This window comes from Physella acuta, unplaced genomic scaffold (assembly GCF_028476545.2).
Source record: "Physella acuta isolate Inbredline_101_S28 unplaced genomic scaffold, ASM2847654v3 ptg000257l, whole genome shotgun sequence".
Classification (NCBI taxonomy): domain Eukaryota; kingdom Metazoa; phylum Mollusca; class Gastropoda; family Physidae; genus Physella; species Physella acuta.
Window position 1 is genome coordinate 683,180 of NW_026731776.1, and position 25,339 is coordinate 708,518.

The window sequence follows — 25,339 nt, forward strand, 5'->3', positions numbered from 1 at the left end:
TTGTTACTGTAGTCCTGTTCTAGTGTGTAGTCCTGGTCTAGTTTTGTTACTGTAGTCCTGGTCTAGTTTTGTTACTGTAGTCCTGGTCTAGTGTGTAGTCCTGGTCTAGTGTGTAGTCCTGGTCTAGTTTTGTTACTGTAGTCCTGGTCTAGTTTTGTTACTGTAGTCCTGGTCTAGTGTGTAGTCCTGGTCTAGTTTTGTTACTGTAGTCCTGGTCTAGTTTTGTTACTGTAGTCCTGGTCTAGTTTTGTTACTGTATTCCTGGTCTAGTTTTGTTACTGTAGCCCTGGTCTAGTTTTGTTACTGTAGTCTTGGTCTAGTTTTGTTACTGTAGTCCTGGTCTAGTTTTGTTACTGTAGTCCTGGTCTAGTGTGTAGTCCTGGTCTAGTTTTGTTACTGTAGTCCTGGTCTAGTTTTGTTACTGTAGTCCTGGTCTAGTTTTGTTACTGTAGTCCTGGTCTAGTTTTGTTACTGAAGCTCTGGTCTAGTTTTGTTACTGTAGTCCTGGTCTAGTTTTGTTACTGTAGTCCTGGTCTAGTTTTGTTACTGTAGTCCTGTTCTAGTTTTTTTTACTGTAGTCCTGGTCTAGTTTTGTTACTGTAGTCCTGGTCTAGTTTTGTTACTGAAGCTCTGGTCTAGTTTTGTTACTGTAGTCCTGGTCTAGTTTTGTTACTGTAGTCCTGGTCTAGTTTTGTTACTGTAGTCCTGGTCTAGTTTTGTTACTGTAGTCCTGGTCTAGTTTTGTTACTGTAGTCCTGGTCTAGTTTTGTTACTGTAGTCCTGGTCTAGTTTTGTTACTGTAGTCCTGGTCTAGTTATGTTACTGTAGTCCTGGTCTAGTTTTGTTACTGTAGTCCTGGTCTAGTTTTGTTACTGTAGCCCTGGTCTAGTGTGTAGTCCTGGTTTAGTTTTGTTACTGTAGTCCTGGTCTAGTTTTGTTACTGTAGTCCTGGTCTAGTTTTGTTACTGTAGTCCTGGTCTAGTGTGTAGTCCTGGTCTAGTTTTGTTACTGTAGTCCTGGTCTAGTTTGGTTACTGTAGTCCTGGTCTAGTTTTGTTACTGTAGTCCTGGTCTAGTTTTGTTACTGAAGCTCTGGTCTAGTTTTGTTACTGTAGTCCTGGTCTAGTTTTGTTACTGTAGTCCTGGTCTAGTTTTGTTACTGTAGTCCTGGTCTAGTTTTGTTACTGTAGTCCTGGTCTAGTGTGTAGTCCTGGTCTAGTTTTGTTACTGTAGTCCTGGTCTAGTTATGTTACTGTAGTCCTGGTCTAGTTTTGTTACTGTAGTCCTGGTCTAGTTTTGTTACTGTAGCCCTGGTCTAGTGTGTAGTCCTGGTTTAGTTTTGTTACTGTAGTCCTGGTCTAGTTTTGTTACTGTAGTCCTGGTCTAGTTTTGTTACTGTAGTCCTGGTCTAGTGTGTAGTCCTGGTCTAGTTTTGTTACTGTAGTCCTGGTCTAGTTTGGTTACTGTAGCCCTGGTCTAGTCTGTAGTCCTGGTCTAGTTTTGTTACTGTAGTCCTGGTCTAGTTATGTTACTGTAGTCCTGGTCTAGTTTTGTTACTGTAGTCCTGGTCTAGTTTTGTTACTGTAGTCCTGGTCTAGTTTTGTTACTGTAGTCCTGGTCTAGTTTTGTTACTGTAGTCCTGGTCTAGTTTTGTTACTGTAGTCCTGGTCTAGTTTTGTTACTGTAGTCCTGGTCTAGTTTTGTTACTGTAGTCCTGGTCTAGTTTTGTTACTGTAGTCCTGGTCTAGTTTTGTTACTGTAGTCCTGGTCTAGTTTTGTTACTGTAGTCCTGGTCTAGTTTTGTTACTGTAGCTCTGGTCTAGTTGTGTTACTGTAGTCCTGGTCTAGTTTTGTTACTGTAGTCCTGGTCTAGTGTGTAGTCCTGGTCTAGTTTTGTTACTGTAGTCCTGGTCTAGTTTTGTTACTGTAGTCCTGGTCTAGTTTTGTTACTGTTGTCCTGGTCTAGTTTTGTTACTGTAGTCCTGGTCTAGTTTTGTTACTGTAGCCCTGGTCCTGGTCTAGTTTTGTTACTGTAGTCCTGGTCTAGTTTTGTTACTGTAGTCCTGGTCTAGTGTGTAGTCCTGGTCTAGTTTTGTTACTGTAGCCCTGGTCTAGTTTTGTTACTGTAGTCCTGGTCTAGTTTTGTTACTGTAGTCCTGGTCTAGTTTTGTTACTGTAGTCCTGGTCTAGTTTTGTTACTGTAGTCCTGGTCTAGTTTTGTTACTGTAGTCCTGGTCTAGTTTTGTTACTGTAACCCTGGTCTAGTGTGTAGTACTGGTATAGTTTTGTTACTGTAGTCCTGGTCTAGTTTTGTTACTGTAGTCCTGGTCTATTTTTGTTACTGTAGTCCTGGTCTAGTGTGTAGTCCTGGTTTAGTTTTGTTACTGTAGTCCTGGTCTAGTTTTGTTACTGTAGTCCTGGTCTAGTCTGTAGCCTGGTCTAGTTGTGTTACTGTAGTCCTGGTTTAGATTTGTTACTGTAGTCCTGGTCTAGTTTTGTTACTGTAGTCCTGGTCTAGTTTTGTTACTGTAGCTCTGGTCTAGTTGTGTTACTGTAGTCCTGGTCTAGTTTTGTTACTGTAGTCCTGGTCTAGTCTGTAGCCTGGTCTAGTTGTGTTACTGTAGTCCTGGTTTAGATTTGTTACTGTAGTCCTGGTCTAGTTTTGTTACTGTAGTCCTGGTCTAGTTTTGTTACTGTAGTCCTGGTCTAGTTTTGTTACTGTAGTCCTGGTTTAGTTTTGTTACTGTAGTCCTGGTCTAGTTTTGTTACTGTAGTCCTGGTCTAGTGTGTAGTCCTGGTCTAGTTTTGTTACTGTAGTCCTGGTCTAGTTTTGTTACTGTAGTCCTGGTCTAGTTTTGTTACTGTAGTCCTGGTCTAGTTTTGTTACTGTAGTCCTGGTCTAGTGTGTAGTCCTGGTCTAGTTTTGTTACTGTAGTCCTGGTCTAGTTTTGTTACTGTAGTCCTGGTCCTGGTCTAGTTTTGTTACTGTAGCCCTGGTCTAGTTTTGTTACTGTAGTCCTGGTCTAGTTTTGTTACTGTAGTCCTGGTCTAGTTTTGTTACTGTAGCCCTGGTCTAGTTTTGTTACTGTAGTCCTGGTCTAGTGTGTAGTCCTGGTCTAGTTTTGTTACTGTAGTCCTGGTCTAGTTTTGTTACTGTAGTCCTGGTCTAGTGTGTAGTCCTGGTCTAGTTTTGTTACTGTAGTCCTGGTCTAGTTTGGTTACTGTAGCCCTGGTCTAGTCTGTAGTCCTGGTCTAGTTTTGTTACTGTAGTCCTGGTCTAGTTTTGTTACTGTAGTCCTGGTCTAGTTTTGTTACTGTAGTCCTGGTCTAGTGTGTAGTCCTGGTCTAGTTTTGTTACTGTAGTCCTGGTCTAGTTTGGTTACTGTAGCCCTGGTCTAGTCTGTAGTCCTGGTCTAGTTTTGTTACTGTAGTCCTGGTCTAGTTTTGTTACTGTAGTCCTGGTCTAGTTTTGTTACTGTAGTCCTGGTCTAGTTTTGTTACTGTAGTCCTGGTCTAGTTTTGTTACTGTAGTCCTGGTCTAGTTTTGTTACTGTAGTCCTGGTCTAGTTTTGTTACTGTAGTCCTGGTCTAGTTTTGTTACTGTAGTCCTGGTCTAGTTTTGTTACTGTAGCTCTGGTCTAGTTGTGTTACTGTAGTCCTGGTCTAGTTTTGTTACTGTAGTCCTGGTCTAGTGTGTAGTCCTGGTCTAGTTTTGTTACTGTAGTCCTGGTCTAGTTTTGTTACTGTAGTCCTGGTCTAGTTTTGTTACTGTTGTCCTGGTCTAGTTTTGTTACTGTAGTCCTGGTCTAGTTTTGTTACTGTAGCCCTGGTCCTGGTCTAGTTTTGTTACTGTAGTCCTGGTCTAGTGTGTAGTCCTGGTCTAGTTTTGTTACTGTAGTCCTGGTCTAGTTTTGTTACTGTAGTCCTGGTCTAGTGTGTAGTCCTGGTCTAGTTTTGTTACTGTAGTCCTGGTCTAGTGTGTAGTCCTGGTCTAGTTTTGTTACTGTAGCTCTGGTCTAGTTTTGTTACTGTAGTCCTGGTCTAGTTTTGTTACTGTAGTCCTGGTCTAGTTTTGTTACTGTAGCTCTGGTCTAGTTTTGTTACTGTAGTCCTGGTCTAGTTTTGTTACTGTAGCTCTGGTCTAGTTTTGTAAATGTAGCCCTGGTGTAAGTTACATTATGGTAAATAAATAACTGGTAGCATTTGATAAACGATACTTTGTGTTTTTTTTAAAAAATCTTCTTACCTTTTCTAACTAACAATCTAATTACCTGGTCTAGTGTCCCACTACTTACCTGGTCTAGTGTCCCACTACTCACCTGGTCTAGTGTCCCACTACTCACCTGGTCTAGTGTCCCACTACTCACCTGGTCTAGTGTCCCACTTCTCACCTGGTCTAGTGTCCCACTACTTACCTGGTCTAGTGTCCCACTACTCTGGTCTAGTGTCCCACTACTCTGGTCTATTGTCCCACTACTCACCTGTTGTGTTACCTGTTGCAGTGGGGCAGGTGTTGAGACGAGTACAGAAGAGAAACAGTTTCCTGAACCGCTCACTCTCACGGCGTCCCCTGCAGCTGTCTACGTCATACAACTCTGGTGGTGAGTACATATGGACAAGTGACTGGACATTTGGTGGACAAGCGACTGGACATTTGGTGGACAAGTGACTGGACATTTGGTGGACAAGTGGCTGGACATTTGGTGGACAAGTGGCTGGACATTTGGTGGACATTTGGTGGACAAATGACTGGACATTTGGTGGACAAGTGACTGGACAAGTGACTGGACATTTGGTGGACATTTGGTGGACAAGTGACTGGACATTTGGTGGACAAGTGACTGGACATTTGGTGGACAAGTGACTGGACATATAGTGGACAAGTGACTGGACATTTGGTGGACAAGTGACTGGACATTTGGTGGACAAGTGACTGGACGTTTGGTGGACAAGTGACTGGACGTTTGGTGGACAAGTGACTGGACATTTGATGGACAAGTGACTGGACATTTGGTGGACAATCTGGACATTTGGTGGACAAGTGACTGGACATTTGGTGGACAAGTGACTAGACAAATGACTGGACATTTGGTGGACAAGTGACTGGACATTTGGTGGACAAGTGACTGGACAAGTGACTGGACATTTGATGGACATTTGGTGGACAAGTAACTGGACATTTGGTGGACAAGTGACTGGACATTTGGTGGACAAGTGACTGGACATATAGTGGACAAGTGACTGGACATTTGGTGGACAAGTGACTGGACGTTTGGTGGACAAGTGACTGGACATTTGATGGACAAGTGACTGGACATTTGGTGGACAATCTGGACATTTGGTGGACAAGTGACTGGACATTTGGTGGACAAGTGACTAGACAAATGACTGGACATTTGGTGGACAAGTGACTGGACATTTGGTGGACAAGTGACTGGACAAGTGACTGGACATTTGGTGGACAAGTGACTAGACAAATGACTGGACATTTGGTGGACAAGTGACTGGACATTTGATGGACAAGTGACTGGACATTTGGTGGACAATCTGGACATTTGGTGGACAAGTGACTGGACATTTGGTGGACAAGTGACTAGACAAATGACTGGACATTTGGTGGACAAGTGACTGGGCATTTGGTGGACAAGTGACTGGACATTTGGTGGACAAGTGACTGGACGTTTGGTGGACAAGTGACTGGACATTTGGTGGACAATCTGGACATTTGGTGGACAAGTGACTGGACATTTGGTGGACAAGTGACTAGACAAATGACTGGACATTTGGTGGACAAGTGACTGGACATTTGGTGGACAAGTGACTAGACTAATGACTGGACATTTGATGGACAAGTGACTAGACAAGTGACTGGACATTTGGTGGACAAGTGACTGGACATTTGGTGGACAAGTGACTGGACATTTGGTGGACAAGTGACTGGACATTTGGTGGACAAGTAACTGGACATTTGGTGGATAAGTGACTGGACATTTGGTGGACAATCTGGACATTTGGTGGACAATCTGGACATTTGGTGGACAATCTGGACATTTGGTGGACAAGTGATTGGTGGACAATTGACTTGACATTTGATATACCACTAACGGGAAAACCAACAATTAGCCATACAGCCAGCCAGCCAGATATACAGACAGCCATACAACCAGCCATACATCCAGCTATACAACCAGCCATACAACCAGCCATACATCCAGCCATACAACCAGCCATACAACCAGCCATACAACCAGCCATATAGTCAGCCATACAACCAGACATACAGCCAGCCATACAACCAGTCATACAACCAGCCATACAACCAGCCATACAACCAGCCATACAACCAGCCATACAACCAGCCATACAACCAGCCATACAACCAGCCATACAACCAGCCATACAACCAGCCATACATCCAGCCATACAGCCAGCCATACAGCCAGCCATACAGCCAGCCATACAGCCAGCCATACAACCAGCCATACAATTAGCCATACAAGCAGCTATACAACCAGCCATACAACCAGCCATACAACCAGCCATACATCCAGCCATACATCCAGCCATACAACCAGCCATACAACTAGCCATACAACCAGCCATACAACCAGCCATACAACCAGCCATACAACCAGCCATACAACCAGCCATACAAGCAGCCATACAACCAGCCATACAACCAGCCATACAACCAGCCATACCATTAGCCATACAACCAGCCATACATCCAGCCATACAACCAGCCATACATCCAGCCATACATCCACCCATACAACCAGCCATACAACCAGCCATACAACCAGCCATATAGTCAGCCATACAGCCAGCCATACAGCCAGCCATACAGCCAGCCATATAGTCAGCCATACAGCCAGCCATACAGCCAGCCATACAGCCAGCCATACAGCCAGCCATACAACCAGCCATACAATTAGCCATACAAGCAGCTATACAACCAGCCATACAACCAGCCATACAACCAGCCATACATCCAGCCATACAACCAGCCATACAACCAGCCATACAGTCAGCCATACAACCAGCCACACAGTCAGCCATACAACCAGCCACACAACCAGCCATACAACCATCCATACAACCAGCCATACAACCAGCCATACAACCAGCCATACAACCAGCCATACAACCATACATACATCCAGCCATACAACCAGCCATTCAACCAGCCATACAACTAGCCATACAACCAGCCATACAACCAGCCATACAACCAGCCATACAACCAGCCATACAACCAGCCATACAACCAGCCATAAAACCAGCCATACAACCAGGCATACAACCAGCCATACAACCAGCCATACAATTAGCCATACAACCAGCCATACATCCAGCCATACAACCAGCCATACAACCAGCCATACAGCCAGCTATACAACCAGCCATACAACCAGCTATACAACCAGCCATATAGTCAGCCATACAGTCAGCCATACAACTAGCCATACAACCAGCTACACAACCAGCTATACAGCCAGCCATACAGCCAGCCATACAGCCAGCCATACAACCAGCCATACAGTCAGCCATACAGTCAGCCATACAACTAGCCATACAGCCAGCTATACAAGCCGACAAGAAAATATGCTATCTCTCATGTCATTTCTAATCGAATCCATCTTTTTGATCTGTGCCCGAAGACAGCTCGAGAGTTTTTTGAAAACATTAATCAATTTCCTGCACTTCGAAAACCGAAGACGAAAAATTGTCGCTTTACTTTTTTTTTTGCCAAGCTCCAATTTGTTCGGCCCTATTTAAACTCATATCCGGATCAGGGGCAATAACCGTTTTTTCTGTAAGATAGATGGGTTGTAGACCTTGACGCGCGCATCTTTCATAAAGTAAATTGAGTTTACAAGTGAATGAAATGGATATCTCCATCTTGCCATTTGCATAGATATTGAAACGTGGCCGGATAAATCTGTGAGTTAAAGGCAAGGGCCATCACTCGTGTCTTGTGAGTTCTGCCATTAGCAAAGTTCACGACAATTTACGCACGCACACACTTTATAGTCCTCATTACCAGCTACCATACCGTCTATGTTCTATATGCTATATTGACACATCCTACATTTTACTACACACTACCTAACACAGTAATGACGTGTCACTACACACTACCCAAGTGACACAGTAATGACGTGATACTACACACTACCCAAGTGACACAGTAATGACGTGTCACTACACACTACCTCACAGTAATGACGTGTCACTACACACTACCTAACACAGTTATGAAGTGTCACTACACACTACCCAAGTGACACAGTAATGATACTATTCTGTTCCCGCCTCTCACAATCCATGTTTGACCATCATGACAACCCATTTTTTACCATGACAAACCACATTTGACCATGACAACCCATGTTTGACCATGACAACCCGTGTTCAACCATGACAACCCATTGTTTTACCATGACAACCCATGTGACCACCCCCCTGATCCAACAAACTGACGTTGTACATCACCACCATCCATCACCCACAGAAAACCTCCGCCTCAGCTTCTCAGATTGATCTAACGCACCCCCGGGGCCCGCGCCGCCATCCCCACCCTCTAACCCCACCCTCTAACCCCACCCTCAAACCCGATCAATTGCACATAAAATTTTACAGCGGCTGTACGACTGACGGGGGGGGGGGGGGGCGACATAAGACATACATGGTGGGTCAAGGTCATCAGCTTATCCACGATAATAGTTCAACCATTAAAACACAACATGTTTGAACTCGTTGCTATTGGCAACCGCTGAAAAGCTGCGTGTAAGTAGCAGTGGCGGAACTAGAAAAAATGGGCCACCCCGCAAAAAAAATTTTTGGGCCCCCATATATATATATATATATATATATATATATATATATATATATATATATATATATATATACACACACACATATATATATATATATATATATATATATATATATATATATATATATATATATATATATATATATATATATATATATATATATATACCGAGGGGTCGATGGGGGGGGGAAGTTATGACCCCCCCCCCCTAACCCCCCCCCCCCTGCCTAGTTAGGAGTCCCCACTCAAATATGTACAAATGTTGGGCCTATGACAGAAACCTTTGCGGGGTTGTACTCAACAGCTTCCCAAGTTTTCATGGCGATTGGGTGAATGATGCAGTAATGCATAATAATAATAGAGAGAAAAATGTTTTTCACATGTACAACTGTATGTGGCCAGGTCACGCGTTGGATAACCTTCTGATTTAGGGGAGGGGGGGATTAACAAAAAGCCAGACCCTCACACACCCCCACCTCAATGACTATTAATAATGTTCAATTAATTCTAAATGTTCTAATTAATTTCTAAATAATTATATAAAAAATAATCTTACCTGCCCTGTTTTGTGAATTAGATGTGCCTAATACTATGAAAGTAAATTAATATGTGTTGACTAGATCTAGTGCTGTCTAGTGTCTGACAAAATGTGCTGAAGTGGTGAATCGTACGGCTAGGAAGTAGTTCATAAACGATACATTTATCTCCTCGATACTTGTGAGGTTGAGAAAGAGGGATGGGATAGGGGTCGGCTCGGGAAAAAAACTTGAAAGGGACAACAAAACGCCTTGATCTATGTACGTCAGCATCGCCCATTGTAAAACTTACTCAGGGGAGATAATTTGAAGTATAGGCCTTAAAAGTTTACTATATTTCTTGTAAAATCAAAAACAAGTAAACGTATATAAAACTGAAGTTTCTAGTATTATATTATTTTTTTAAAATTATTTGTACGATACAAGATAGTACAGGATACAAATTCAACCACTATCACAAACACATATTAACATTGAAAAATGTACAATGGATTTCGGGTCCCCTACCAATGCCGCAAATGAAAACCGCGCATCATGAAAGCCCACTTCATATGTAGCGGCTTTTCGTGCTATGGACTTTGTTGTTTTTTTAAAAAGAATTTTGCCGGCGACAGCGTGTGTTTGATTGTAGGGAAATAGAACTCGGCCTTGACGATGGTTAAAAAATACAACTATAAATAAGTTTTTTAAATATGTAAAAAAAATTGGCGACAATTTTTTAACCCCCTTTTTGGTCCCCATCCCCTGCCCCATCCGCCACAGTACACTTTGGAGGATCGGTCAAACAGTTACGTGTCCTCTTTTTAGCTATCAAAGGGAGGGGGGGCAACGATTCAAAGAAGTCATTCAAAATTTGAAGTTGCCTATATTTTACACTGTAGTTTCTGTAATGGATTTTATCTTTTGCGGAAGAGCGTGGTATAGTGACTGTAAAATAAAGATAATCGTACCGCAGCTACAGTGTTTTTCTTTTACAAACCAAATATTAAGGCAAAAATTAAATTCAAAATTTAAAAAAAATATTAATTTTGGTCAGCCGTGGGCCCCTAAACGGCCTGCCCCCCCCCCTTCCCGCGCATTGCGGGGTCTAGCCGGACTGTAGTTCCGCCCCTGTTCATCAGGTAAATGAACAACTACTGACTAGTGTCTTTAACAAAATGTGCAGAAGTGGTCAGTTTATAGACGGTTCGTTAATCTATGCATTACATCTTATTGTAAGAGTAAGGGTGTGGTGAGGGGTAGAGGTGAGGGGTAGGGGGGGGGGGAGAGTTGGGAAGGGAAGGGGACAGGAAAGCGCCGATTAACATCTACATCAATAGTGCCGACTTTTTCCGGTCCCAAGTGACTCCTACATCAAGGATTGGACTAGCGACTTGTGGCAGCACACAGCTCAATAATACATAAACACATGACTCCTACACCAAGGATTGGACTAGCGACTTGTGGCAGCACACAGCTCAATAATACATAAACACATGACTCCTACATCAAGGATTGGACTAGCGACTTGTGGCAGCACACAGCTCAATAATACATAAACACATGACTCCTACATCAAGGATTGGACTAGCGACTTGTGGCAGCACACAGCTCAATAATACATAAACACATGACTCCTACATCAAGGATTGGACTAGCGACTTGTGGCAGCACACAGCTCAATAATACATAAACACATGACTCCTACATCAAGGATTGGACTAGCGACTTGTGGCAGTACACAGCTCAATAATACATAAACACATGACTCCTACATCAAGGATTGGACTAGCGACTTGTGGCAGCACACAGCTCAATAATACATAAACACATGACTCCTACATCAAGGATTGGACTAGCGACTTGTGGCAGCACACAGCTCAATAATACATAAACACATGACTCCTACATCAAGGATTGGACTAGCGACTTGTGGCAGCACACAGCTCAATAATACATAAACACATGACTCCTACATCAAGGATTGGACTAGCGACTTGTGGCAGCACACAGCTCAATAATACATAAACACAACACACACAGCTCAATAATACATAAACACAACACACACAGGTCAATAATACATAAACACATGACTCCTACATCAAGGATTGGACTAGCGACTTGTGGCAGCACACAGGTCAATAATACATAAACACATGACTCCTACATCAAGGATTGGACTAGCGACTTGTGGCAGCACACAGCTCAATAATACATAAACACATGACTCCTACACCAAGGATTGGACTAGCGACTTGTGGCAGCACACAGCTCAATAATACATAAACACATGACTCCTACATCAAGGATTGGACTAGCGACTTGTGGCAGCACACAGCTCAATAATACATAAACACATGACTCCTACATCAAGGATTGGACTAGCGACTTGTGGCAGCACACAGCTCAATAATACATAAACACATGACTCCTACATCAAGGATTGGACTAGCGACTTGTGGCAGCACACAGCTCAATAATACATAAACACATGACTCCTACATCAAGGATTGGACTAGCGACTTGTGGCAGTACACAGCTCAATAATACATAAACACATGACTCCTACATCAAGGATTGGACTAGCGACTTGTGGCAGCACACAGCTCAATAATACATAAACACATGACTCCTACATCAAGGATTGGACTAGCGACTTGTGGCAGCACACAGCTCAATAATACATAAACACATGACTCCTACATCAAGGATTGGACTAGCGACTTGTGGCAGCACACAGCTCAATAATACATAAACACATGACTCCTACATCAAGGATTGGACTAGCGACTTGTGGCAGCACACAGCTCAATAATACATAAACACAACACACACAGCTCAATAATACATAAACACAACACACACAGGTCAATAATACATAAACACATGACTCCTACATCAAGGATTGGACTAGCGACTTGTGGCAGCACACAGCTCAATAATACATAAACACATGACTCCTACATCAAGGATTGGACTAGCGACTTGTGGCAGCACACAGCTCAATAATACATAAACACATGACTCCTACATCAAGGATTGGACTAGCGACTTGTGGCAGTACACAGCTCAATAATACATAAACACATGACTCCTACATCAAGGATTGGACTAGCGACTTGTGGCAGTACACAGCTCAATAATACATAAACACATGACTCCTACATCAAGGATTGGACTAGCGACTTGTGGCAGTACACAGCTCAATAATACATAAACACATGACTCCTACATCAAGGATTGGACTAGCGACTTGTGGCAGCACACAGCTCAATAATACATAAACACAACACACACAGGTCTATCAAATATCAACACAACCCACACAGGTCAATCAAATATCAACACAACACACACAGGTCAATCAAATATCAACACAACCAATTCTCGAGGTTCGATGTTTATTTATGGAGAAAACCATCCGCGTATAAAATGACGAAACAACAGACAAAAAACAACAGACAAACATCAGAGAAACGGAAAGACAATAGACACAGTAAAAATGGAAAAAGATATTTACAACACGAGGAAATAGCAGACATTTGCAAAAAAAAGAGAGACAGAAAATCAACAGACAAGTTATGGCCGACAGTTCTTAATTTTTTTACGGGCGTGAGGTGTAATCTTGATGTCCGATATAATGAAATGTATCAGCGACTCTACCAGCTGTATACACATGTAATCTTGATGTCCGATATAATAAAATGTATCAGCGAGTGTACCGGCTGTATACACATGTAATCTTGATGTCCGATGTAATGAAATGTATCAGCGAGTCTACCAGCTGTATACACATGTAATCATGATGTCCGATATAATAAAATGTATCAGCGAGTGTACCGGCTGTATACACAGGTCGATATTTCAAATGTCAGACAACAGCGACTATGTATTGTGTCTATGATAGGACAAATATCCTAGGATAAAATCTCGCAGGATAAAATATCGCTGATCAAATATCTCAGACAAAATATCTCAAGGACGAAATATGGAAAGAAAATGTATCACTGTCGTCTTAGCCACCCCCCCCCCACCCCCGCCCAATCCCAGCTAAATCAATGTGTCCACTGTGACATCAACCAACGACAGTGTATCGTCTTAGCCCCCCCCCCACGTGTATCGTCTTAGCCCCCCCCCCTACCCAGTGTGTCGTCTTAGCCCCCCCCCCTCCCCCCAGTGTATCGTCTTAGACCAAACGTGTTGCCGAAAAGTTTTGTCGTCCAGCCAACGACAATTTGTCGTGTCCAGGACTCCGTGTAGCGTGCCCCAGTTTTAGAGCCCCTCCCCGGGGACAACACGATGACGTCACTTTTGGGCAGTGTCCAAACTAGCTGTAAGATGCTGTCTGTTAACTCACAGGAATGGAGGGTAGTGTAGGGGACAGTCTAGTAGGTAGTGTAGGGGACAGTCTAGTAGGTAGTGTAGGGGACAGTCTAGTGGGTAGTGTAGGGGACAGTCTAGTGGGTAGTGTAGGGGACAGTCTAGTGGGTAGTGTAGGGGACAGTCTAGTGGGTAGTGTAGGGGACAGTCTAGTGGGTAGTGTAGGGGACAGTCTAGTGGGTAGTGTAGGGGACAGTCTAGTGGGTAGTGGGTAGTGTAGGGGACAGTCTAGTGGGTAGTGTAGGGGACAGTCTAGTGGGTAGTGTAGGGGACAGTCTAGTGGGTAGTGTAGGGGACAGTCTAGTGGGTAGTGTAGGGGACAGTCTAGTGGGTAGTGTAGGGGACAGTCTAGTGGGTAGTATAGGGGACAGTCTAGTGGGTAGTGTAGGGGACAGTCTAGTGGGTAGTGTAGGGGACAGTCTAGTGGGTAGTGTAGGGGACAGTCTAGTGGGTAGTGTAGGGGACAGTCTAGTGGGTAGTGTAGGGGACAGTCTAGTGGGTAGTGTAGGGGACAGTGTGTGGGTAGTGTAGGGGACAGTCTAGTGGGTAGTGGGTAGTGTAGGGGACAGTCTAGTGGATAGTGGGTAGTGTAGGGGACAGTCTAGTGGGTAGTGTAGGGGACAGTCTAGTGGGTAGTGTAGGGGACAGTCTAGTGGGTAGTGTAGGGGACAGTCTAGTGGGTAGTGTAGGGGACAGTCTAGTGGGTAGTGTAGGGGACAGTCTAGTGGGTAGTGTAGGGGACAGTCTAGTGGGTAGTGTAGGGGACAGTCTAGAGTCTAGTGGGTAGTGTAGGGGACAGTCTAGTGGGTAGTGTAGGGGACAGTCTAGTGGGTAGTGTAGGGGACAGTCTAGAGTCTAGTGGGTAGTGTTGGGGACAGTCTAGTGGGTAGTGTAGGGGACAGTCTAGAGTCTAGTGGGTAGTGTAGGGGACAGTCTAGTGGGTAGTGTAGGGGACAGTCTAGTGGGTAGTGTAGGGGACAGTCTAGTGGGTAGTGTAGGGGACAGTCTAGTGGGTAGTGTAGGGGACAGTCTAGAGTCTAGTGGGTAGTGTAGGGGACAGTCTAGTGGGTAGTGTAGGGGACAGTCTAGTGGGTAGTGTAGGGGACAGTCTAGTGGGTAGTGTAGGGGACAGTCTAGTGGGTAGTGTAGGGGACAGTCTAGTGGGTAGTGTAGGGGACAGTCTAGAGTCTAGTGGGTAGTGTAGGGGACAGTCTAGTGGGTAGTGTAGGGGACAGTCTAGTGGGTAGTGTAGGGGACAGTCTAGTGGGTAGTGTAGGGGACAGTCTAGTGGGTAGTGTAGGGGACAGTCTAGTGGGTAGTGTAGGGGACAGTCTAGTGGGTAGTGTAGGGGACAGTCTAGTGGGTAGTGTAGGGGACAGTCTAGTGGGTAGTGTAGGGGACAGTCTAGTGGGTAGTGTAGGGGACAGTCTAGTGGGTAGTGTAGGGGGTAGTGTAGGGGACAGTCTAGTGGGTAGTGTAGGGGACAGTCTAGTGGGTAGTGTAGGGGACAGTCTAGTGGGTAGTGTAGGGGACAGTCTAGTGGGTAGTGTAGGGGACAGTCTAGTGGGTAGTGTAGGTGACAGTCTAGTGGGTAGTGTAGGGGACAGTCTAGTGGGTAGTGGGTAGTGTAGGGGACAGTCTAGTGGGTAGTGTAGGGGACAGTCTAGTGGGTAGTGTAGGGGACAGTCTAGTGGGTAGTGTAGGGGACAGTCTAGTGGGTAGTGTAGGGGACAGTCTAGAGTCTAGTGGGTAGTGTAGGGGACAGTCTAGAGTCTAGTGGGTAGTGTAGGGGACAGTCTAGTGGGTAGTATAGGGGACAGCCTAGGGGTCGGTATACGACCTCACAAAATATTAGGGAGATCGTTCGTCAATTTATTTATATATACCTTATATAATGAGAATTTCACTCGCGGTCATTTTTTAGCCCTCGTCGAGGGCTTTGAGTCTGACCAACAGTTTTTCCATACGGTCTAGTCATCTAAAGAGGTGCATGCAAAAAATGGCCAGATAAATAGAGGTTTGAGTATCATAAAATTTATGTTGAAATTACCCTGTTTTTCCATAAATACAAAGATTATATAGGGAAATACGGCTGGTCAGTTTTAACCCATTTGCAGATTTTTCCCGGATGTGGCGAGTTTTTTCTGACACCCCTAGGTGTTCTCATACCACCTCACAAAATATCAAGGGGGGGTCGTTCGGCAAGAAATGTTTTCGTTATATAGCTCAAATAAGAAGATTTTTACTCGCGGTCATCGTTTATCCCTCGTCGAGGGCTTTGAGTCAAACCGACAGTTTTCCCAAAAAGCCAAGCCATTTACCTAGGTGCATGCAAAAAATTAGCCAGATATACTGAGTTTAAGTACCCTAAAATCCGCGTTGAAATGACCATCTGTTTTTCCCATAAATACAAAGATTATATAGGGAAATACAACTGGTTAGTTTTGACCACAGCACATCAGTTAACTAGAGCAAAACAAATTCACGTCATTTAGCCAACAGATTACAGTATCAGATTTCATTAGTCAAAGGGAAGCCACCGAAAAAATATTTTCAGCTGAATTTCATTTTTACAATTTTACTGGTTACCTCCCTTGGGCAGTTTACCTTTGGTTGCCTCAATCGAGTAATCAACTTCACTTTTCACCACCTTTACATTTTGACACAACCTCACTTCAATATTTTGTTCTACAATACCAGTGCATCCAAAGATGTCATTTACCCACATCCACACATATCATCACCCACATCCACACATGTCATTACCCACATCCGCACATGTCATCTCCCACATCCACACATGTCATTACCCACATCCGCACATGTCATCACCCACATCCACACATGTCATTACCCACATACACACATGTCATCACGTACATCCACACATGTCATCACCCACATCCACACATGTCATAACCCACATACACACATGTCATCACGTACATCCACACATGTCATCACGTACATCCACACATGTCATCACGTACATCCACATCCACACATGTCATCATGTACATCCACACATGTCACAACGTACATCCACACATGTCATCACGTACATCCACACATGATATCACGTACATCCACACATGTCATCACCCACATCCACACATGTCATCACCCACATCCACACATGTCATCACGTACATCTACACATGATATCACGTACATCCACACATGTCATCACCCACATCCACACATGTCATCACGTACATCTACACATGATATCACGTACATCCACACATGTCATCACGCACTCCACACATGTCATCACATACATCCACATATGTCATCATGTACATCCACACATGTCATCACGCACTCCACACATGTCATCACTTACATCCACATATGTCATCATGTACATCCACACATGTCATCACATACATCCACATATGTCATCATGTACATCCACACATGATATCACGTACATCCACACATGTCATCACTTACATCCACACATGTCATCACATACATCCACACATGATATCACGTACATCCACACATGTCATCACGTACATCCACACATGTCATCACGTACATCCACACATGTCATCACGCACTCCACACATGTCATCACTTACATCCACATATGTCACCACGTACATCCACATAATCTCATGTCATCACGACCAATAACTCTTCCTCTTCTCTTGCAGGTGGGGAGGAATCAATGGCAGGTAAGATTCTAGGCTAGACCTCCCACTCTCTCTATCAATGGCAGGTAAGATTCTAGGCTAGACCTCCCACTCTCTCTATCAATGGCAGGTAAGATTCTAGGCTAGACCTCCCACTCTCTCTATCAATGGCAGGTAAGATTCTAGGCTAGACCTCCCACTCTCTCTATCAATGGCAGGTAAGATTGTAGGTTAGACCTCCCACTCTCTCTATCAATGGCAGGTAAGATTGTAGGTTAGACCTCCCACTCTCTCTATCAATGGCAGGTAAGATTCTAGGCTAGACCTCCCACTCTCTCTATCAATGGCAGGTAAGATTCTAGGTTAGACCTCCCACTCTCTCTATCAATGGCAGGTAAGATTGTAGGTTAGACCTCCCACTCTCTCTATCAATGGCAGGTAAGATTGTAGGCTAGACCTCCCACTCTCTCTATCAATGGCAGGTAAGATTCTAGGCTAGACCTCCCACTCTCTCTATCAATGGCAGGTAAGATTCTAGGCTACACCTCCCACTCTCTCTATCAATGGCAGGTAAGATTCTAGGCTAGACCTCCCACTCTCTCTATCAATGGCAGGTAAGATTCTAGGCTAGACCTCCCACTCTCTCTATCAATGGCAGGTAAGATTCTAGGCTAGACCTCCCACTCTCTCTATCAATGGCAGGTAAGATTCTAGGCTAGACCTCCCACTCTCTCTATCAATGGCAGGTAAGATTGTAGGTTAGACCTCCCACTCTCTCTATCAATGGCAGGTAAGATTCTAGGCTAGACCTCCCACTCTCTCTATCAATGGCAGGTAAGATTCTAGGCTAGACCTCCCACTCTCTCTATCAATGGCAGGTAAGATTCTAGGCTAGACCTCCCACTCTCTCTATCAATGGCAGGTAAGATTCTAGGCTAGACCTCCCACTCTCTCTATCAATGGCAGGTAAGATTCTAGGCTAGACCTCCCACTCTCTCTATCAATGGCAGGTAAGATTCTAGGCTAGACCTCCCACTCTCTCTATCAATGGCAGGTAAGATTCTAGGCTAGACCTCCCACTCTCTCTATCAATGGCAGGTAAGATTCTAGGCTAGACCTCCCACTCTCTCTATCAATGGCAGGTAAGATTCTAGGCTAGACCTCCCACTCTCTCTATCAATGGCAGGTAAGATTCTAGGCTAGACCTCCCACTCTCTCTATCAATGGCAGGTAAGATTCTAGGCTAGACCTCCCACTCTCTCTATCAATGGCAGGTAAGATTCTAGGCTAGACCTCCCACTCTCTCTATCAATGGCAGGTAAGATTCTAGGCTAGACCTCCCACTCTCTCTATCAATGGCAGGTAAGATTCTAGGCTAGACCTCCCACTCTCTCTATCAATGGCAGGTAAGATTCTAGGCTAGACCTCCCACTCTCTCTATCAATGGCAGGTAAGATTCTAGGCTAGACCTCCCACTCTCTCTATCAATGGCAGGTAAGATTCTAGGCTAGACCTCCCACTCTCTCTATCAATGGCAGGTAAGATTCTAGGCTAGACCTCCCACTCTCTCTATCAATGGCAGGTAAGATTCTAGGCTAGACCTCCCACTCTCTCTATCAATGGCAGGTAAGATTCTAGGCTAGACCTCCCACTCTCTCTATCAATGGCAGGTAAGATTCTAGGCTAGACCTCCCACTCTCTCTATCAATGGCAGGTAAGATTCTAGGCTAGACCTCCCACTCTCTCTATCAATGGCAGGTAAGATTCTAGGCTAGACCTCCCACTCTCTCTATCAATGGCAGGTAAGATTCTAGGCTAGACCTCCCACTCTCTCTATCAATGGCAGGTAAGATTCTAGGCTAGACCTCCCACTCTCTCTATCAATGGCAGGTAAGATTCTAGGCTAGACCTCCCACTCTCTCTATCAATGGCAGGTAAGATTCTAGGCTAGACCTCCCACTCTCTCTATCAATGGCAGGTAAGATTCTAGGCTAGACCTCCCACTCTCTCTATCAATGGCAGGTAAGATTCTAGGCTAGACCTCCCACTCTCTCTATCAATGGCAGGTAAGATTCTAGGCTAGACCTCCCACTCTCTCTATCAATGGCAGGTAAGATTCTAGGCTAGACCTCCCACTCTCTCTATCAATGGCAGGTAAGATTCTAGGCTAGACCTCCCACTCTCTCTATCAATGGCAGGTAAGATTCTAGGCTAGACCTCCCACTCTCTCTATCAATGGCAGGTAAGATTCTAGGCTAGACCTCCCACTCTCTCTATCAATGGCAGGTAAGATTCTAGGCTAGACCTCCCACTCTCTCTATCAATGGCAGGTAAGATTCTAGGCTAGACCTCCCACTCTCTCTATCAATGGCAGGTAAGATTCTAGGCTAGACCTCCCACTCTCTCTATCAATGGCAGGTAAGATTCTAGGCTAGACCTCCCACTCTCTCTATCAATGGCAGGTAAGATTCTAGGCTAGACCTCCCACTCTCTCTATCAATGGCAGGTAAGATTCTAGGCTAGACCTCCCACTCTCTCTATCAATGGCAGGTAAGATTCTAGGCTAGACCTCCCACTCTCTCTATCAATGGCAGGTAAGATTCTAGGCTAGACCTCCCACTCTCTCTATCAATGGCAGGTAAGATTCTAGGCTAGACCTCCCACTCTCTCTATCAATGGCAGGTAAGATTCTAGGCTAGACCTCCCACTCTCTCTATCAATGGCAGGTAAGATTCTAGGCTAGACCTCCCACTCTCTCTATCAATGGCAGGTAAGATTCTAGGCTAGACCTCCCACTCTCTCTATCAATGGCAGGTAAGATTCTAGGCTAGACCTCCCACTCTCTCTATCAATGGCAGGTAAGATTCTAGGCTAGACCTCCCACTCTCTCTATCAATGGCAGGTAAGATTCTAGGCTAGACCTCCCACTCTCTCTATCAATGGCAGGTAAGATTCTAGGCTAGACCTCCCACTCTCTCTATCAATGGCAGGTAAGATTCTAGGCTAGACCTCCCACTCTCTCTATCAATGGCAGGTAAGATTCTAGGCTAGACCTCCCACTCTCTCTATCAATGGCAGGTAAGATTCTAGGCTAGACCTCCCACTCTCTCTATCAATGGCAGGTAAGATTCTAGGCTAGACCTCCCACTCTCTCTATCAATGGCAGGTAAGATTCTAGGCTAGACCTCCCACTCTCTCTATCAATGGCAGGTAAGATTCTAGGCTAGACCTCCCACTCTCTCTATCAATGGCAGGTAAGATTCTAGGCTAGACCTCCCACTCTCTCTATCAATGGCAGGTAAGATTCTAGGCTAGACCTCCCACTCTCTCTATCAATGGCAGGTAAGATTCTAGGCTAGACCTCCCACTCTCTCTATCAATGGCAGGTAAGATTCTAGGCTAGACCTCCCACTCTCTCTATCAATGGCAGGTAAGATTCTAGGCTAGACCTCCCACTCTCTCTATCAATGGCAGGTAAGATTCTAGGCTAGACCTCCCACTCTCTCTATCAATGGCAGGTAAGATTCTAGGCTAGACCTCCCACTCTCTCTATCAATGGCAGGTAAGATTCTAGGCTAGACCTCCCACTCTCTCTATCAATGGCAGGTAAGATTCTAGGCTAGACCTCCCACTCTCTCTATCAATGGCAGGTAAGATTCTAGGCTAGACCTCCCACTCTCTCTATCAATGGCAGGTAAGATTCTAGGCTAGACCTCCCACTCTCTCTATCAATGGCAGGTAAGATTCTAGGCTAGACCTCCCACTCTCTCTATCAATGGCAGGTAAGATTCTAGGCTAGACCTCCCACTCTCTCTATCAATGGCAGGTAAGATTCTAGGCTAGACCTCCCACTCTCTCTATCAATGGCAGGTAAGATTCTAGGCTAGACCTCCCACTCTCTCTATCAATGGCAGGTAAGATTCTAGGCTAGACCTCCCACTCTCTCTATCAATGGCAGGTAAGATTCTAGGCTAGACCTCCCACTCTCTCTATCAATGGCAGGTAAGATTCTAGGCTAGACCTCCCACTCTCTCTATCAATGGCAGGTAAGATTCTAGGCTAGACCTCCCACTCTCTCTATCAATGGCAGGTAAGATTCTAGGCTAGACCTCCCACTCTCTCTATCAATGGCAGGTAAGATTCTAGGCTAGACCTCCCACTCTCTCTATCAATGGCAGGTAAGATTCTAGGCTAGACCTCCCACTCTCTCTATCAATGGCAGGTAAGATTCTAGGCTAGACCTCCCACTCTCTCTATCAATGGCAGGTAAGATTCTAGGCTAGACCTCCCACTCTCTCTATCAATGGCAGGTAAGATTCTAGGCTAGACCTCCCACTCTCTCTATCAATGGCAGGTAAGATTCTAGGCTAGACCTCCCACTCTCTCTATCAATGGCAGGTAAGATTCTAGGCTAGACCTCCCACTCTCTCTATCAATGGCAGGTAAGATTCTAGGCTAGACCTCCCACTCTCTCTATCAATGGCAGGTAAGATTCTAGGCTAGACCTCCCACTCTCTCTATCAATGGCAGGTAAGATTCTAGGCTAGACCTCCCACTCTCTCTATCAATGGCAGGTAAGATTCTAGGCTAGACCTCCCACTCTCTCTATCAATGGCAGGTAAGATTCTAGGCTAGACCTCCCACTCTCTCTATCAATGGCAGGTAAGATTCTAGGCTAGACCTCCCACTCTCTCTATCAATGGCAGGTAAGATTCTAGGCTAGACCTCCCACTCTCTCTATCAATGGCAGGTAAGATTCTAGGCTAGACCTCCCACTCTCTCTATCAATGGCAGGTAAGATTCTAGGCTAGACCTCCCACTCTCTCTATCAATGGCAGGTAAGATTCTAGGCTAGACCTCCCACTCTCTCTATCAATGGCAGGTAAGATTCTAGGCTAGACCTCCCACTCTCTCTATCAATGGCAGGTAAGATTCTAGGCTAGACCTCCCACTCTCTCTATCAATGGCAGGTAAGATTCTAGGCTAGACCTCCCACTCTCTCTATCAATGGCAGGTAAGATTCTAGGCTAGACCTCCCACTCTCTCTATCAATGGCAGGTAAGATTCTAGGTTAGACCTCCCACTCTCTCTATCAATGGCAGGTAAGATTCTAGGCTAGACCTCCCACTCTCTCTATCAATGGCAGGTAAGATTCTAGGCTAGACCTCCCACTCTCTCTATCAATGGCAGGTAAGATTCTAGGCTAGACCTCCCACTCTCTCTATCAATGGCAGGTAAGATTCTAGGCTAGACCTCCCACTCTCTCTATCAATGGCAGGTAAGATTCTAGGCTAGACCTCCCACTCTCTCTATCAATGGCAGGTAAGATTCTAGGCTAGACCTCCCACTCTCTCTATCCTCCATTCTCCACACTCTCCTTCACTCTCCTATATCCCTCTAGAGTCTGCGTCTTCTATAGAATACATTGTTAGAGTTGTACATCACGTGAGTCACCACAAAGTTGTACGATCACGTGAGTCACCACAAAGCTGTACGATCACGTGAGTCAAAGTTGTACGATCACGTGAGTCACCACAAAGCTGTACGATCACGTGAGTCACCACAAAGCTGTACGATCACGTGAGTCAAAGTTGTACGATCACGTGAGTCACCACAAAGCTGTACGATCACGTGAGTCACCACAAAGCTGTACGATCACGTGAGTCAAAGTTGTACGATCACGTGAGTCACCACAAAGCTGTACGATCACATGAGTCACCACAAAGCTGTACGGTCACGTGAGTCACCACACAAAGCTGTATGATCACGTGAGTCGCCACAAAGTTGTACGATCACGTGAGTCACCACAAAGCTGTACGATCACGTGAGTCACCACAAAGCTGTACGATCACGTGAGTCACCACCAAGCCTCCGACACGTGTAGGTTCATTAAAGAGTGAGCAGCATCTCGTGCAGCGCTCACCGCACGTGCATGGGTTGGCCGTTATTTGTGTCACACCGTACTCAAGCACCTGTAAACATGACCCCACCCCAAGGGATTACCTGGGAACTTCCTAAGGCTAGTTAAGTCTCTTTGATAGTGGCAGGCAGGTAGGTAGGTAGGTCTGGTGTAGGTAGGCAGACAAGTAGGCAGACAGGCAGGCAGGCAGACAGGCAGGTATACAGGTAGACAGGCAGGTATACATGTAGACAGGCAGGTAGACAGGTAGACAGGCAGGTATACAGGTACACAGGCAGGTGTACATGCAGTTGTACAGGTAGACAGTCAGGTATGAGAACAATGACCGGGGCTGTAGAACGTCTGGCCAAGACATCTGAACGTGTTCCTTTAGCAGTTTACACAACCGGAGGCTTCATACCATCCATCAAAAACACGATTCACCATATCCTCCACCAAACATTTAGATCTACACCCTGAGTAAAATGTTTCGATTAGGATTGATACAGAAACAAATGAGCAGCGCCGTGAAAGTGAGTAGATCTTGACCACCAACTCCAGCTGAGACGGACATAGGCCGACAAGACACATGTTGAGACGGACATAGGCCGACATAAAAACATATGTTGAAGTAGACAAAGGCCGACTATGGTTAAATACCGATTAGAAAAGGTCAAGAACAACCAGGCAGACGATCTAAAGGCCGACGATAAATAAAGCCGACACACATAAATATTGAACGAATATAAACTTCGACAACTCTGGCAATCTTTCACTCACGCACGCACGCAAATACACCCACCCACACACACATGTCTAAAAGAAATTAGAACTCATTGACACAAATAGTGGACACATGAGAGCTGGATGATACAGACATCAGACAATAGGGGGGGGGGGGTGGGAAGGGCAGATAGACAAAGCACAAAGTAGACAGACTGAAGGAAAATTGGATTTCTATTCTTTATTCCCCGTGGGGCAGCATGTTCCACTAGTGCAGAATGTTTCCCCGGGGACGGGCCGGTATGCTAAGTTGTCTACTGGCCAACTAGGCGGCCAACGTTTTCACTTCTTTCATGGACAGTTTATCTGGCCACATACTTGAAATGTTTTTATAGGCCGACTCGTTTGCTGCATTGATAGTGAGGCTGGCTGCCATCTAGCACGGTGACTTGACAGACAGACGTGACTTGACAGACAGACGTGATATGACAGACAGACGTGATAAAACAGACAGACATGACTTGCCAGATAGACATGCAGCACAGTGACAGACAGACAGACAGACAATACTGCAGCAAAACGCTACACAATTGACAGAATTTCAGGTCAAGAACATAAAGTCGGTGACCTTAAAAAGTAAAAGTGTAAGAACATTTTATCGTTTACTTTCTGCTCGTACAAGGTACACTATTGGGTCTTTGAAAAAACATCACCCCACCCAGTCAGTAGAAATAGAAATACAAGCGCCACCTGACTGAGCTGGAATGTAAACATGCACCTATAGTCGTGGTGGATGGGTTTCAATAATAAAATACTTAAAAAAAACTTTTTAAAAAACCACGTTTTTCTTGTGGACTAAAGAGTAGAAAATAAATTTTCATACATTTGATGACAAAAAACGTGGGTACGTTCACCATCAAAGTTCCCGACCCATCTGCCCGACCCACGTTTTTTGTCATCAAATGTATGAAAATTTATTTTCTACTCTTTAGTCCACAAGAAAAACGTGGTTTTTTAAAAAGTTTTTTTTAAGTATTTTATTTTCTCCTTTTTAGTCCGTTGCTACACATGAAAAACGTGGTTTTTAAAAAAGTTTTTTATATAGTTTATTTTCTACTTTATCAAATGACTTCATTAAGTATGACTTGACTAAGTGTTTATAAATACACGGACTAAAAATCTTGAGCGACCAGGATTCGAACCTGGGTTGTCGCGTCCACAACGCGAAGTACTAACCACTATACGATCACGGCCAGCGCGCTCACATCGATTGGGGCCGAAGTAACTGTGTCAATAGGCCTCCAGTCTTGTCGGTATCTTTAGAAATCATGTCCTCAATT

General features: G+C 44.7%; 1 protein-coding gene across 1 annotated transcript in view; it reads left to right on the plus strand.

The window, feature by feature from the left end:
- Window positions 1-25,339, plus strand: part of LOC131938783 (Kv channel-interacting protein 4) — a 197,698-nt gene that overhangs the window by 33,104 nt on the left and 139,255 nt on the right. Inside the window, exons 2-3 of the mRNA XM_059296962.1 lie at window positions 4,502-4,600; window positions 17,399-17,419. Of these exons, the coding sequence (XP_059152945.1) occupies window positions 4,502-4,600; window positions 17,399-17,419 (120 nt within the window). The remainder of the gene's footprint in view (window positions 1-4,501; window positions 4,601-17,398; window positions 17,420-25,339) is intronic.